Source organism: Chelon labrosus, assembly GCF_963514085.1.
Source record: "Chelon labrosus genome assembly, chromosome: 4".
NCBI lineage: Eukaryota > Metazoa > Chordata > Actinopteri > Mugiliformes > Mugilidae > Chelon > Chelon labrosus.
The window spans coordinates 5,552,071-5,565,783 of NC_140340.1; the positions used below are offsets into that span (position 1 = coordinate 5,552,071).

Sequence of the window (13,713 nt, forward strand, 5' to 3'; positions counted from 1 at the left end):
TGCCGCTGCTACAGGGATACCAAGATGGAAATCCAGGGGCTCTCTGATACCCAAAACATTCATTCTCAACATGGCGCCCCACACAGAGCCACTTCGTCTCCGCTTCGGACAGCGACAGGGTCTATACCTCATTTTATTTCCACCGAAAACGACGCGGGCGGAATTTTGGAGTCGCCCGAGCCACAGAGTGACAACAACAACAACACCAGGCCGAGGACATCGCCTTTTCGCCTACTGGCAGAAAATGGCAGCGAAGTGGCTTGTTCGCCCGTCAGCAAACCGCAAGCGGCCGTTAAAACCAATCTGCCGGGTTACAGACCCAACGTCGGACTTTATAACTTGAACACCGAGAAAGAGAATGAGCTCAACTCGCTGCTTGGTTCGCACGAGTTCGTCAGGACGGCTTGGAAATACGGAGTAGAAAGCGGGGACACTGTAATGCAAATGGCGCTGCCTCTGTTTGAAGGGGAAGAGGAACCGTTGCCGCAGCGGCAGCAGCCAACGTTACCGCTTCCAGTTTTACGGCAGCAGCGTGAAGAAGGCGCCTCGAAGAAGGCTGCCGCAGCGAACCACTGTGCTGCTGCTGCTGCTGCTGCTTCTCCTCCGGGGAGCTTGAACACGGCGAACCGAGGAGACAAACCCACCCAGGAACTGTATGTAGTTTTTAATGTCGTTCAAGAGGATGGCAGCGGCGGCGGCGGCGGCGGCGAGGCAAGCAAACACCAAGCGGATGTATCATGCGAAGATGGCGATAAAATGAAAGGTAAAAAGCCCGAGTGCTCCAAACAGAGTCACTGTGGCTCCATGGAGGTTGGAAGCAGCTGCGGCGGTAACGTTATTCGGTGTGAATCCAGCGACAACTTGAACTGTCTTGACAACCCAGCCTTGAAGAAAACCGAGCATGTTCTCAATTTACTTAACGACAGCTCGACCGTGCTCAGTGCTAAACAGACTGCGTATCACCACCACACTGTCGAAGACGTTGTTTTGACGAACAAATATGGCGATAAGATCTGTGGCCAGATCTGCACCGAAAACAGCGACGGGAAGCTCGGCAGGGAGTTCTCGTCGCAGAGCAGTGCTTTGATCTCGGGGACGACGGGCGGCATCGTGGAGACCATGGACACGTCGGACTTTATTTCGGGTTCCTCTGGGCTGAGTGTAAACCCGGTCTCTGCTTGTACAAGTCCGCCTGCCAATGAAACCTTTTCCGGGACTATCACAATAAACAATCAAAGCATCATAGTGACCATAGAGAATGGGATATTGACTCTCGCTGCCCCACCTGAGGGATATGTACACAAAGAGGACGATATGGTCAGTTTAAAGGAGCACCTGGGCATGAAGGACCACGAAGATATTGTCCTTCTCAACTATGACAGTGGCACTAAATCCATTGGGAAGATCAGCACGCTAGCAGTAGCCAGCTCCAGCCAGCAAGAAGAGCCCAGACCTGGTTTGTCTGCCAGTGATTCCGAGTTAGCATTAGTGGACGACTGCTCATTGTCAGAGCTCGGCACTTCACTGGACTCCTGTCCCATTGTCAAACAGGAAGCAGCTGCACTGTGTGCTGTGACAGAGGCCGATCTGGTCACTCCATCCCCCAAAGCCACTGTGGCGGACTGTGACAACGAGGACCTCCAGTCTGCACCACTAATCCGGTCCAAGAAAGACAACGTAGCCACCTTTGTGTGCCCCGAACAGGGCTGCTCCTGTACGTTTAACACACGACAGAAACTAAGGGTTCACTTCCTGAACCACGCAGAGGACCCACGTCCGTATCAGTGCACCGTGGAGGGGTGCGGCTGGGCGTTTGCCACCTCTTACAAGCTGAAGCGGCACCTGCAGTCCCATGAAAAGCAGCGGCCGCACACCTGCCAGTTTGAAGGCTGCGGGCGGCGCTTCACCACGGTCTACAACCTTAAGGCTCATGTCAAAGTCCACGAGCAGGACAATGCCTTCTTCTGTGAGATCTGCAGCGAGAGGTTTCGCAGTGCCACACGGCTCACCAATCACCAGAGGGTCCACTTTGAGCCTCAGAGGCCCCACAAGTGTGAATTCCCAGGTAACCAGTGTTTAGTTTTGTTTTTATTGTTGTGCTCATATTTACGTTTACACCTAATTCACCTCTCATTGGTTTATGGTTTGGTACAACCGCAGGCAAATTACCTTAAAGCCTGAACTTTAACTCTAATAAGACATAGACACCAGTCCTCTTTACTTTCTGTATCAGTTTGAGGCTTTTAACACTAAAGCTCAGCCAGGTAAAAAATCTGATCGTGCAGGTATTGCTATATTTCTCACAAAAAAAATACACTTTCAATGTTCTCTATTGCCTTCATTAATTTGTCCACCTTGTGTTTTGTCTAGGTTGTGAGAAAACCTTCATCACCTTCAGTGCCCTGTTCTCCCACAACCGTACTCACTTCAGAGAAACTGGCCACTTTACATGCAACTACCCAGGCTGTGACAAGACGTACGACAAAGCCTGTCGCCTCAAAATCCATATGAGGAGTCACACTGGTAAGCCGGTACTAGATCTGAACGTCGGTAATATTAATATAACTTCTGCAGCTGATCCTACAGTGGTGACAGTTCACCTTTGGCTAAGCCCCGCCCCCCTTAGTTACTGTTGCTACGTCCGACATTCTCTTCTGGGCTGTGGTTTTCTGGTTATCTATAAGGCTCTGGTATCAACATGGCTTATGCTGTGGCAGCTCTTCTTACTGAACTTTTGTCAAACTTTTATAAAGCAGCAAATAAAGTGTCCGATAGAAGTAGGCAAAAGGGGCTGCAATATGCGTTCGAAGGCTATATTCAGGACATACAAGTGAAACGCAACGAACAACAAGGCATCCAAACAGAGGCAAAAGCTACCGGTCACAGTCAAAAAATGAACCACCGCATATCCTATTAATCGAGACGGAGGCTGGGACTGACAATATGAAGGAGCAACACTGTTCATGCAAAGCTGGGTACGTCTCTATTCACTTCTATAATCGTTATTACGAAGCAAACGGACTAACGTTACGCACGTATAACGTTGTATTTCTTCAGCGTGTGCTAGCGTATCAACAACTATGCAACTTAAGCTGTAACGGTGATGTTTTGGTTAGCTCCACGGGGTTTTGCGCGCACATCATTGGGCTTATCCATACCCTGGATATATACCGACAGTATAGCCTGCCGAGACCGAAAATATGAGACGCCTGCGTTAAAGTCAATGGAGCGCTGTGGAGAAAGTGTCGGACCCCTGTGGGAGCTGTGATTGGTCAATCTACATTCTAGGTTGGGGCTTAGCCGAAGGTCAATTCAGAGGTTCCTGGTTATGGTTCCTGGCTTCCTTTCCTTTGAGGAAAAAAAGCGTTATTATCACATGATACTGTTAACGTGTTGTTGACTCTTTTTAGATTCAGATTCAGTTCTGTCAAGTTTTATTTACACCGATCAGTCACAGCATTTAAACCGATGTTAAAGGAACAACTAAAAAAAATCATGAAGAACAGCACAAGGTGTTGACCTGGCCTCCAAATTCACTAGATCCCAAACTGATCCAGTGTCTGTGGGATGATCCACAGAGACCCCTCATATTAGAAGTGTGGTAAATAAACTTCTCTCTTCCCGTCCCCAGGTGAGAGGCCATTTGTTTGTGACTCAGAGGGATGCGGCTGGTCCTTCACCAGCATGTCAAAGTTGCTCCGGCATAAACGGTAAGTACTTGCTGATACATGCTACCATTCAGTATAAAAAGGGTGGATACAGCAATGCCACCGGATAATGGCGTTATAGGATAAAGCTACTCTGAGCCAATATGTTTGACGTGTGACTTCAGGTTTTGTGTCAGACCACATTCAGCAAGAATTAGAGTTTGTGATGTAATGGGGCTTGGCATACAAGCCAGTCAACTAGGTTTTAAGTTACACTTAACGTAAGTGTTTGTGTCTCTGTGTGTTCATCAGGAAACATGACGACGACCGCCGATTTGTCTGTACGGAGGAAGGCTGTGGGAAGTCCTTCACCCGGGCTGAGCACCTCAAGGGTCACAGTATCACACACCTTGGTACCAAGCCTTTCCAGTGCCATGCAGAAGGTACGCTAGTGGAGCTAACAGCAAAACACTTCGTCTCAGTTTCCTTTGAGCAGGCGTTTTAAGTTATTGTGTGAGAAGTCTTTGCGTCTGTATACTGAAGGGTGTGACTATCTGTAGTTTGCAAACCATGGCCACCAGCAAAGAGTAGAGGTTCTCCTTTTAGTTCTTTGCAACAGCTGTCTGCCGTTGTTGTTTGTGAGTCTTTTTGCTGTTCGTTCAGTCTATAGCAAAGTGAAATGCAGCTCGATCAGGTTGAAATCAGGTGACTGACTTGGCCATCGCAGAATATTGCTCTTCTTTACCTTTAACAACTTTGTGTTGCTTTCAAACACTGTGCCTTTTGACCACCTGTACTGTGAAGCACTGTCCTGTGAGCTTTGCTTCATTTGGTTTAATCTGATGCAGAGTATATCTGTCAACCTGGATCCCAAATTCCTCCATGTGATGTTAACACGTTAGTAAGTTAAAGTGAGAGTCTGCATTTGAAGCTGAAAACCGTTATATAACTGGAACTTGAATATGTTTTGGGAAACGGCCAACAAAAAATCAAACTTTACATCAGAATCGATATATTTATATATATATTTATGAATCTAACTGTGTGTGTGACATTTCCCTCCTGTGTGTGTTCCTCAGGCTGTAATGCCAAGTTCTCAGCACGCAGCAGCCTCTACATTCACTCCAAGAAGCATAAACAGGACGCTAGCACCCTGAGGACCCGCTGTCCTGTCGCCAACTGCTCCAAACATTTCTCCTCCCGCAGCAGCCTTAAGAGCCACATGCTCAAACACCACCACCTCAGTCCTGGTTAGTGGCCGTCAGCGGCTCACAGACTTACTGAACCAGTACTGTACATCACATTGTAAAAACAGACTCAGGCGAATTCATCTCAAAGTCTTCAAACGTAGCTACACACTGTAACTTGTAAAAATGATAGCATTTGATTACATTTTTGGTTATTATACAATCATATATAAAAATATAAAGATTATAATTTGGAGAGGATTCCTGTTTAAGGTGTGGTTGAAAACTGTTTATCTTAATTATAACGGTACAACATCGTGTATTGCACTTGCATTGGTGTTGGAAGAAATGTGTACTTATGAACAAACATGTTCCTCTTCTCCTTTTCCAGATGTTCTCAACCAGATGGAGACTACACCCTCCCTAACGCCCAGCAGTGAGCTCATCAGCACCACCTCAACAACGGTTGCAGGGACTGGCATCACTGTGGGTGACCAGCTGACCAACCTGGATCTCAGCTCTCTGTTCTCTCCTGTGCCCGGAGGCTCTGCACCCACTACTGGCATCGGAGTGGGAATTCCTGTGGGCGGGGGCAGCTCTAGCGGCACCTTCACAATGGACCTCTCCTTGGTCAGCTCTGGCATCCTCACCATCGACCCTTCCTCGGGCACCACACTCTGCGCCAGCACTGGCACCACATTGGCCAAGGCCGTCGACCCTCTTATCCTGGCAGCCAGCGCTGACATTGGCTCCCACCACAGTCTGGAGGGAACAGTGGGCGATGTCCTGCCCCCACAAGGCACTCTCAACCTGGATGATGTGCAGACAGTAACCCCGGAGGCACTGGGATCCCTCACAGCTCTCACTATGCAGGGTGCCGGTACCTCTGTGGACCCCACCCTGCAGCACCCACTCAGCTCCTCTGGTGCTCTGAGTGTGGAGTCCACAGCCTCTCTCGCCGTTGCCCCCGTGGCTGAACTGCTGGGCTCACCTTCTAAGGTGGTGGAGGTGGGTGGACAAGGAGGTGCGGGACCCCTTCTGGGTTGTGTGGAGGTGCTGGGACCTCAGGAGGGAGCAAAAGTCCTCACCCAGTTTGTTTTCCCCAGTCACAGCAGCAGCTTCAGTCCACAGAAAGACCCAGAACTAAACGCTGTGTCGCCGAACAGCTTCTTGGTGAGCATCCACGCCAAAAATGAAATATTTATAAACTCTAAAAGATCTGTAGATGTGTAATTTCCCCCCATTTTGTTTCTCAGGAGAGTGGAGGCTCAGCCAGGACCGATTACAGAGCCATTCAGTTGGCCAAGAAGAAGAAACAAAGAGGCCCCTCAGGCTCCTCTGGTAACACATATTCATCAGCATTATCCTTTTATCGTGTCCTCTACATTTAGAATAGACGGAGGCTTCACTCTAAAGTCACTGTACAGCAGGTGTAATTATTCTTTGCCTGATCCAGGGACTTCAGGCTCAAGCCAAAGAAAAACCAAAGGAGTGAAGACCTCCCCTGCACCTGTGCCACTTGCTTCCTCTGGTGCTCGTTACAGCGACGGAACCGCAGCGGCAAACGGAGGCCTGACTCTGCGGGACCCCGTCACTGGAGCCCAGTATGTTCAGATTCAGCTGCTGCAGGTGAGATTCAGATACGTCTTGATAACGGCACAGCTCCTGTCACCAGCTACCTTAATGTGTAGAGCTGATGTAGCTGGATCACACTGCCCCCAGACATTGAAATGTTGCCAAGCTCCGTTTAGACGGGACAATTTAATCATCCAGTCCTGAGCAGGCGTCTGCAGTTTTTAAAAGCAGTTAAAGCTTTCCGGAGAACTTGTTCCTCCTGTGACATAAATCACATCTGGAGCCTTGTCAGTTGTGTTTTCACGTTTCTCTTTTCATTATTTATCAAGGTTTCAGCACAAATCTCCTCTCCTGTTTGTAATGTACTTGTGAGTGTATAGACAGCTATCTCTGGATTATACACCACTCAGCCACAACATTATGACCACTGACAGGAGAAGTAAATAACATCGACCATCTTGTGACGACTTAATGTTCTGCTGGAAACTTTTGGACCTGGCATTCATTGGTGTGGATGTTACGTAGACATGTAGCAGCAGATGCTGATGAGAGTGTGTGTACCTACAGGATGACCCTGCCACTGATGGAGACCTGGCCTTCCAGTTGAGCTCTCAGCCCTCCAGCTCCCACTCTCAGCTCACTGTCGACCTGCCAGTCAACATTTTACAGGTAAAAAGAAGTTCTCATTTATCAGTTTGGACAGTCCAAAAGTATCAACTCTCTCTGCTTCATCATGTTGAATTAAAAATTTGGCGTATACTTCATTAAAGTGTCATGGCTCGTCTGTAATTAGCTGTTAAACTGAGAGATGTCTTAGCCTGCAGCTAATTAAACGAGCACCTTGTGGTTGTATACTAATCTACCTGTAATCTACCTGCATTTGGTGTCTGAAGAAACATTTCTGCTAGAGGCAAACACATACAGTAATATGAGTGTTGGTGTGAGTAGTATTTATCTACTGCCTGTGTGACTCATTCGTGTGATGAGAACGGTGAGCGGTGTATTCATTTGGGTCCAGCTTTGATGTGAGAAATGTTTTCAACGTTTTCCCTGCAGGAACCGTCAGTGATGACGGAAGACGACAACGGCTCCGACAACTCCCAGTTCACAGGGAGCACAATCAACCTACAGGACTTGGAGTGACGGCCACAGAGCTCCGGGGCCAAAGATCTGCTGCGATGCTGGGCCTTCGTCAGCAACGCGTCACTCTCCAGTTCCATCAACAAACATCCTCTGAAGTGATTGACTCCATCCGACGGTTGCCTCGACTTCGGCCAGGAGCTTGAAGGCCTTTTCTGGACATGTGCTTGATGTAGTTTCTGAACTGGGTGGATGTGATTCCACAGTTAATGCACCTTGAGAGGAGGAGTTGAGAATTCTTTGTTTAAAAGAAAATTGTTTATTTGTCCATTTTGTACCAAAATCAAAGCTGAGAGCACTGTCATGTCAGAGACACCTCTGTGTCCTGTTGGTGTTAACAGTTATGGTGTCTATTCCACGGTGCCACATTGCCATTCATGCACACACTGTGTGCCGTCTATGCTCCAGTTGCCTTAGAGACGCCTCACGCTGTGCACGCCTCCAACGGCAGGTTACCTTCTTTAATTGTCGTTACCTTGGTCTGTTCTGTTTTGTTAGATTTATTTTTCTATGGCAGCGGTAAGTCCACGTTGACAACATGCCTGTTCATGTGTTTGTATACAGTATGTACATGACTTACTACCTTCTTGTAATAATTTCATTGGTTTATTTATTATTTAGCTGCAGGTTTACAGAATGGCAGAGCCAAAACACGGATGAACTAAAGAATCAAAGCACAATCAGAACAGTGTGGAGAAGCCTTCATTTCATTTTAAAAGACAAATGTTGTGTTTTCATTTTGACCAGAGAAAAGATTTAATGATGATCTTAAGGTTCATGCAAGAAACAATGTGAACATAATATTAAGTGTCAGTCCAGCGTCTACTGCTGATGAATGTTTGCAGAACTGAAGATGAAGGTATAAAAAAGGTAAATGTAAAAACATTGCATCTCCTGACTGGTTCAAGTGAGAAACAATATTCTTCCTGCTAAGATCACAACATTTTATTACAGACACCAGAACATGTCATTGGGTTTTAAGGTCCACGCCAGACATTGAACTCCTGTTTATCATATAGATAACAATTAATTAGAAAACACTAGATTTCATTTGGTAATCAGAGGATGTGACGTTATAGTCATGAAGTTAAATGATAGAAATCAGTAAAACTTCAAGGATGTCGTAAGACGTAAAGGCCTCGTTGGAAACTTGGAAGCAAACAATCTAACCGTATAGTTATGGTTATATAGGATGGCATTGTCCTGACATCCAGACCTACTCCTACACTCCCATTTGTCTTTACAGTAAGATACACTGATCAGCCACAATATTATGACCACTGACAGAAGTGAATAACATTGATCATCTTGTGACAACTCAACGTTCTGCTGGGAAACTTTTGGACTTGACATTTATTCATTGGTGTGGATGTTACTTAGACATGTAGCACCCACCTAGACCAGACCAGGCACCCCCCACCCCATAGCAATGACACTCCTTGATGGCAGCAGCCATCCCCAGCAGGATGCAGCCTGACACAGACACACACACAAAAACACTTTAGGAACATCTAAACAAAAAAACATGAAGAACAGCACAAGGTGTTGACCTGGCCTCCAAATTCACTAGATCCCAAACTGATCAAGTATCTGTGGGATGATCCACAGAGGCCCCTCCCCTCAAAGACCCCCCCACTAACAACATCCTGTTGCCAGACACCACAGGACACCCTCAGAAGACCCATGTCCATTCTCTGATGAGTCACCACAAGGGAGACCTACACAATATTAGGAAGGTGGTCATAATGTTATGCCTGATTGGTGTAATTCTCAACCACCAATAAATAATGTCACACTCTGACACATGACAGCATACATAATGTAAAAGACAATTAAAGGATAACTGATCATCTAATCTTCCTCTAAATCTAGACACACAGGGATTCATGCCCCACATTACAGTACTATTTCAGAGCAGCAGATGGTGTCCAAGTCATTTAAGTAAGTAAGAAATGAAAGACTATATTGTTCTTTATCATTTTACTGAACAAAAATGCACATAGAAATGTTCGTCAGTTCATCATTATTAGTTCTTTCAAGGAAATATTTGCAAAAAAAACAAACAAAAAAAGATTTTGCACAGAGATTGTGAGGATGTTGACCTTGTGGGTGTGTTATTCTCCTGCAGGAAATTGATCAAGTGGCCGGCATCGTGGATTCTTTGAACTCCAGGCCCGTTTAAAGGAAGAATGCATTCCAAGGAACGTTCAGCAACTCTAAGTTTGGTTAAAGAATAATTCCAGGAATGTTATAAACTGGACTAATTAAAACGACCGGACTAACCCTGACAGGTCGCAAACCTTTCGTGGAAGACCCACGTAGCAGGAAGAAACCGAACAATATTTGTGAACCAGAAGGAATGAGCCAGCTTCAATAGAGAGTCGTAACGCTTCTTCTTAAAAATGACCCAGAACATTGATTGGACATCTCTGCATCTGGATTGTCTTTATTGAAATGTCTTGGTTAACAAGTCAGCTAGCAAGCAGAGAGGAGAAATAAACAGCTAGCTGACTAGTGCATACAAAATGATCTTAAAATTCCAACCAGGCATAACATTATGACCACATTATCCTAATATTGAGTAGGTCTGCCTTGTGCCAGAGAATGGACATGGCACAATGAATGCCAGGTCCAGAAGTTTCCCAGCAGAACATTGAATTGTCACAAGATGGTCAATGTTATTAACTTCTCCTGTCAGTGGTCACAATGTTGTGGCTTGATCGGCTTACAAAGCTATGTGTTTGAAGATAAGACAGATATTCTGATCGTTAATTGGAAAAAAATATAATAGATGCTTTATGCAAATTCAAAAAGAAGAGTGGTGTTGCTGACGTAGCTCACATTTAAAATGCTAATTCAGTGGCGTAATTAAAGCAAAGTGTTACATCATTAAGATGTCACCGAATAAAAATAACACTTCTGCATCTCTGTAGAATAAATTAAGACATCTCGCTCATTTACATCCAGTTGGGGTCTTAAGTAGTGATTTGGTATCTCTGGAGGGAAGCAGTAACCAGCCTGGACACATCCCCAGGGAGGCAGAGACGGAGGCAGAGACGGAGGCAGGAGAAGTAGGGCAAAGGCAAGCGACTAATCCTCGAATCAGCCGTGTTTCCATCCCTCCAGACCAGTTCTCTAATCTGTGGCCCTGTGGTTTTTGGCTCCAGATGTTTGATAGCTGGATTAGGAGGGTCAAGAGGGATCGGTCAGATGTGGTGTCCTGCCTGACGTACAGCGTGGTCGGCCTAATAACACCCACTTACTGTAATGTGTTCTGCAGAGCCTGGTCGAGCCCTTTCCTTAGCAGCAGACAGCGTGGGCTCAGAGCTGGGAGAGAGAGGAGGTAACTGACCTGCAAAATAGTCAAATTATGGATTATATGCCCCATCTTTTCACATTGTTACTGGGTTAGTCCAGTACCATGACACAAAAAATGAAGGATTTCCTCCCCTTTGACCTTTTAATGTCTTAAACGGACAGTATTCGTAACTTCAATCTCAAATTGCGTCACAACAAAACCTCAAATGACCCGACTGACGAGTCAGAACGTTCAGACATATCAGCCTGGTACAACAAACCGGCACCCTCTGTACACACAAGAAGTCTGAGAGCACGGCTGAAAACTGTAACCTGACATACGCAGAGGAGAGAAATTAATGTTTTCAGGACATTTTTTTCCCTTTGAAAGTTTTCAAAGAACGAGAAAATGTTTATGTAGACTGTACCAAGGAACCTGCTTTGTCCATGACCTGTTTCAATACAGAATAGAATAGAATAAAAAGTCTATTGTCATTGCATTGGAAAAACAGCTCTCCTAGAGATACGTTCACCCACACACACGTCTAAAGCCTTTCAGAGGGTAGCAATGTGAATATACACTGATCAGCCACAACATTATGACCACTTACAGGAGAAGTAAATAACATCGACCATCTTGTGACAGTTCAATGTTCTGCTGGGAAACTTTAGGACCTGGCATTCATTCATGTGGATGTTACGTAGACATGTAGCACCCACCTAGACCAGACCAGACACCCCCACCCCATAGCAATGACACTCCTTGATGGCAGCAGCCATCCCCAGCAGGATGCAGCCTGACACAGACACACACACAAAAACACTTTAGGAACAACTAAAAAAAAAAAACATGAAGAACAGCACAATGTGTTGACCTGGCCTCCAAATTCACTAGATCCCAAACTGATCAAGTATCTGTTGGATGATCCACAGAGGTCCCTCCCCTCTCAACCCATAGGACTCTTAGGACACGCTCACAAGGCCCATGTCCATTCTCTGATGAGTCGCCGCACGGGAGACCCACACAGTATTAGGAAGGTGGTCATAATGTTATGCCCGATCGGTGTACGATGGAAAGGATGAGTACTGTCCCCGATAATTCTGCACGCCTCACTGTGACAATGTGACTTCCAAGTCTTCCAAATGGGGGAGAGGGGGTGCCAGTGATGTTTTGCTGCCAGGACGGAGTCAGTCAGGACGCTTTCTATTGAGCGGTGATAAAACGTCCTCAGCAAACTGGCAGAGATGTGTGTTTTTTGTCAGTGTCTGGAGAGAGGGCAGTCTTTGCCGAGCCTTCTAGACTCTGTTTTAACGAGAATGAATGTAAAAACGTTGCCAGCACTGTTTAAGGTTGTTTTGTGTGCTGGGAAACTAAGAAGAACAGTCCGTCGGGTGAAAGGTGGTTTGCAGATAGTTCTGGACTTGGAGCTGTAATATTTTTTGTATAACATTGTTTATAAGATCATAAGAAAAGTCTTGTAGCATCTCTTATAGTAACTGGAAGTCTGTCGTTACAACAAGTGTGTGCTAACCCTGTTAACAGTCAGCTCTCCAGCTTTCTCAACAGGAAAAAAGAACAAAGACCCACTGCTGCACACACACACACAAACTTTCCTTGAAAGAGGAATTCAAAACACGCTGAAAAAGTCTGTCACCTTCTAAACCAGTTATCTGGATTCACTCACACACACTGCTTCTGATCACATGTCTTACTGAATCTTGGCGTGACTGCAAAATAAATAAACGTGTTAAAGGACAGCCTATCACTTCTGAAACGCTTCCTGTTGAGGCCTGACTGGTCGGCCCACATTGTTCCTGACAGAGTGAGTTCCTCTCTGCGCGAGGAAGTGTTGATGTTGCTGTTAGCGATACTCAGCTCCAGCGGGCCTCCGATAGGTCGGCTGACCGGCCCCTGAGCCGATGTTGCTGCTGCAGTCGACACAGATGTGTGGCCTCGGCTGATACAGAAGGAAAATAAATCTCTGAGTTAGAGATTTAAAACAATGTATTCCTGATGTTGGGAAAATATGTCACCATGAGATAAACTTAAGAGGCAACAAGCTGCTCTCTGGTTTTCAAACCTAGATTATGTTCCAGCTGAGAAAAAAACATAAAAGTAGAAACAGTTCATGTATCTTATTTAGGGATAGAGTTTAGAATAGAGTTTATTTGCCATTTGTACAGGTTCATTACATTTGAATACTTGTGCGTTTATCCTAAATACTAAAAAATACTGAAGTTGGAAAGTCATTCATCTTCTGTAACCGCTTGTCCTGTGAAGGGTCGTGGGAGGCTGGAGCCTATCCCAGCTGTCATTGGGGCGAGAGGTGGGGTACACCCTGGACAGGTCTCCAGTCTATCCCAGGGCAGAGAGACAGACAACCATTCACACTCACACCTACGGCCAATTTAGAATCACCAATGAACCTAACCAGCATGTCTTTGGACGATGGCAAAACAATATATATACTGTTTATATAATATAGACAATAGTACAGACAGGGAGAACACAGTCAGCTGGTGGATTCAAACTCAGAACCCCATCTTGTTGTGATGCATCAGTGCAAACCACCACACCACTGTGCCGCCCCTGCTCGCTGATTGATTCTAAATTGGCTGTAGGTGTGAGTGTGAATGGTTGTCTGTCTCTCTGTGTTAGCCCTGAGATAGACTGGAGACCTGTCCAGGGTGTACCCCGCCTCTCGCCCCAATGACAGCTGGGATAGGCTCCAGCAGACCCCGCGACCCTTCACAGGACAAGCGGTTAGAGAAGATGAATGAATGAATGAATGAATTGCCAGTTTAAGGCACACGTGAGCAGCATGACGCGTCAAAACAATACACTTTTGAGACCGTCTGTGGAGGAT

The 13,713-nt window shown here is 46.0% G+C and overlaps 1 protein-coding gene across 1 annotated transcript; it reads left to right on the top strand.

Moving 5' to 3' along the window:
- On the top strand, positions 1-8,543 carry LOC311486639 (zinc finger protein ZXDC). The gene is made up of 10 exons (XM_084542565.1): positions 1-2,065; positions 2,371-2,523; positions 3,632-3,710; positions 3,960-4,090; positions 4,727-4,897; positions 5,226-6,007; positions 6,091-6,175; positions 6,291-6,463; positions 6,977-7,078; positions 7,466-8,543. Exons 1-10 carry the CDS (start codon positions 25-27, stop codon positions 7,550-7,552), a joined length of 3,804 nt encoding a protein of 1,267 aa, XP_084398691.1. The 5' UTR covers positions 1-24; the 3' UTR covers positions 7,553-8,543.
- Positions 8,544-13,713: the final 5,170 nt, after the last annotated feature.

Bases quoted from the DNA above. Each gene is read 5' to 3' on its own strand.
- LOC311486639 (XM_084542565.1), top strand. From the start codon at position 25: ATGGAAATCCAGGGGCTCTCTGATACCCAAAACATTCATTCTCAACAT. The intron at 4,091-4,726 runs GTACGCTAGTGG...TGTGTTCCTCAG, and splicing joins TTTCCAGTGCCATGCAGAAG to GCTGTAATGCCAAGTTCTCA. The intron at 6,008-6,090 runs GTGAGCATCCAC...TTTGTTTCTCAG, and splicing joins TGTCGCCGAACAGCTTCTTG to GAGAGTGGAGGCTCAGCCAG.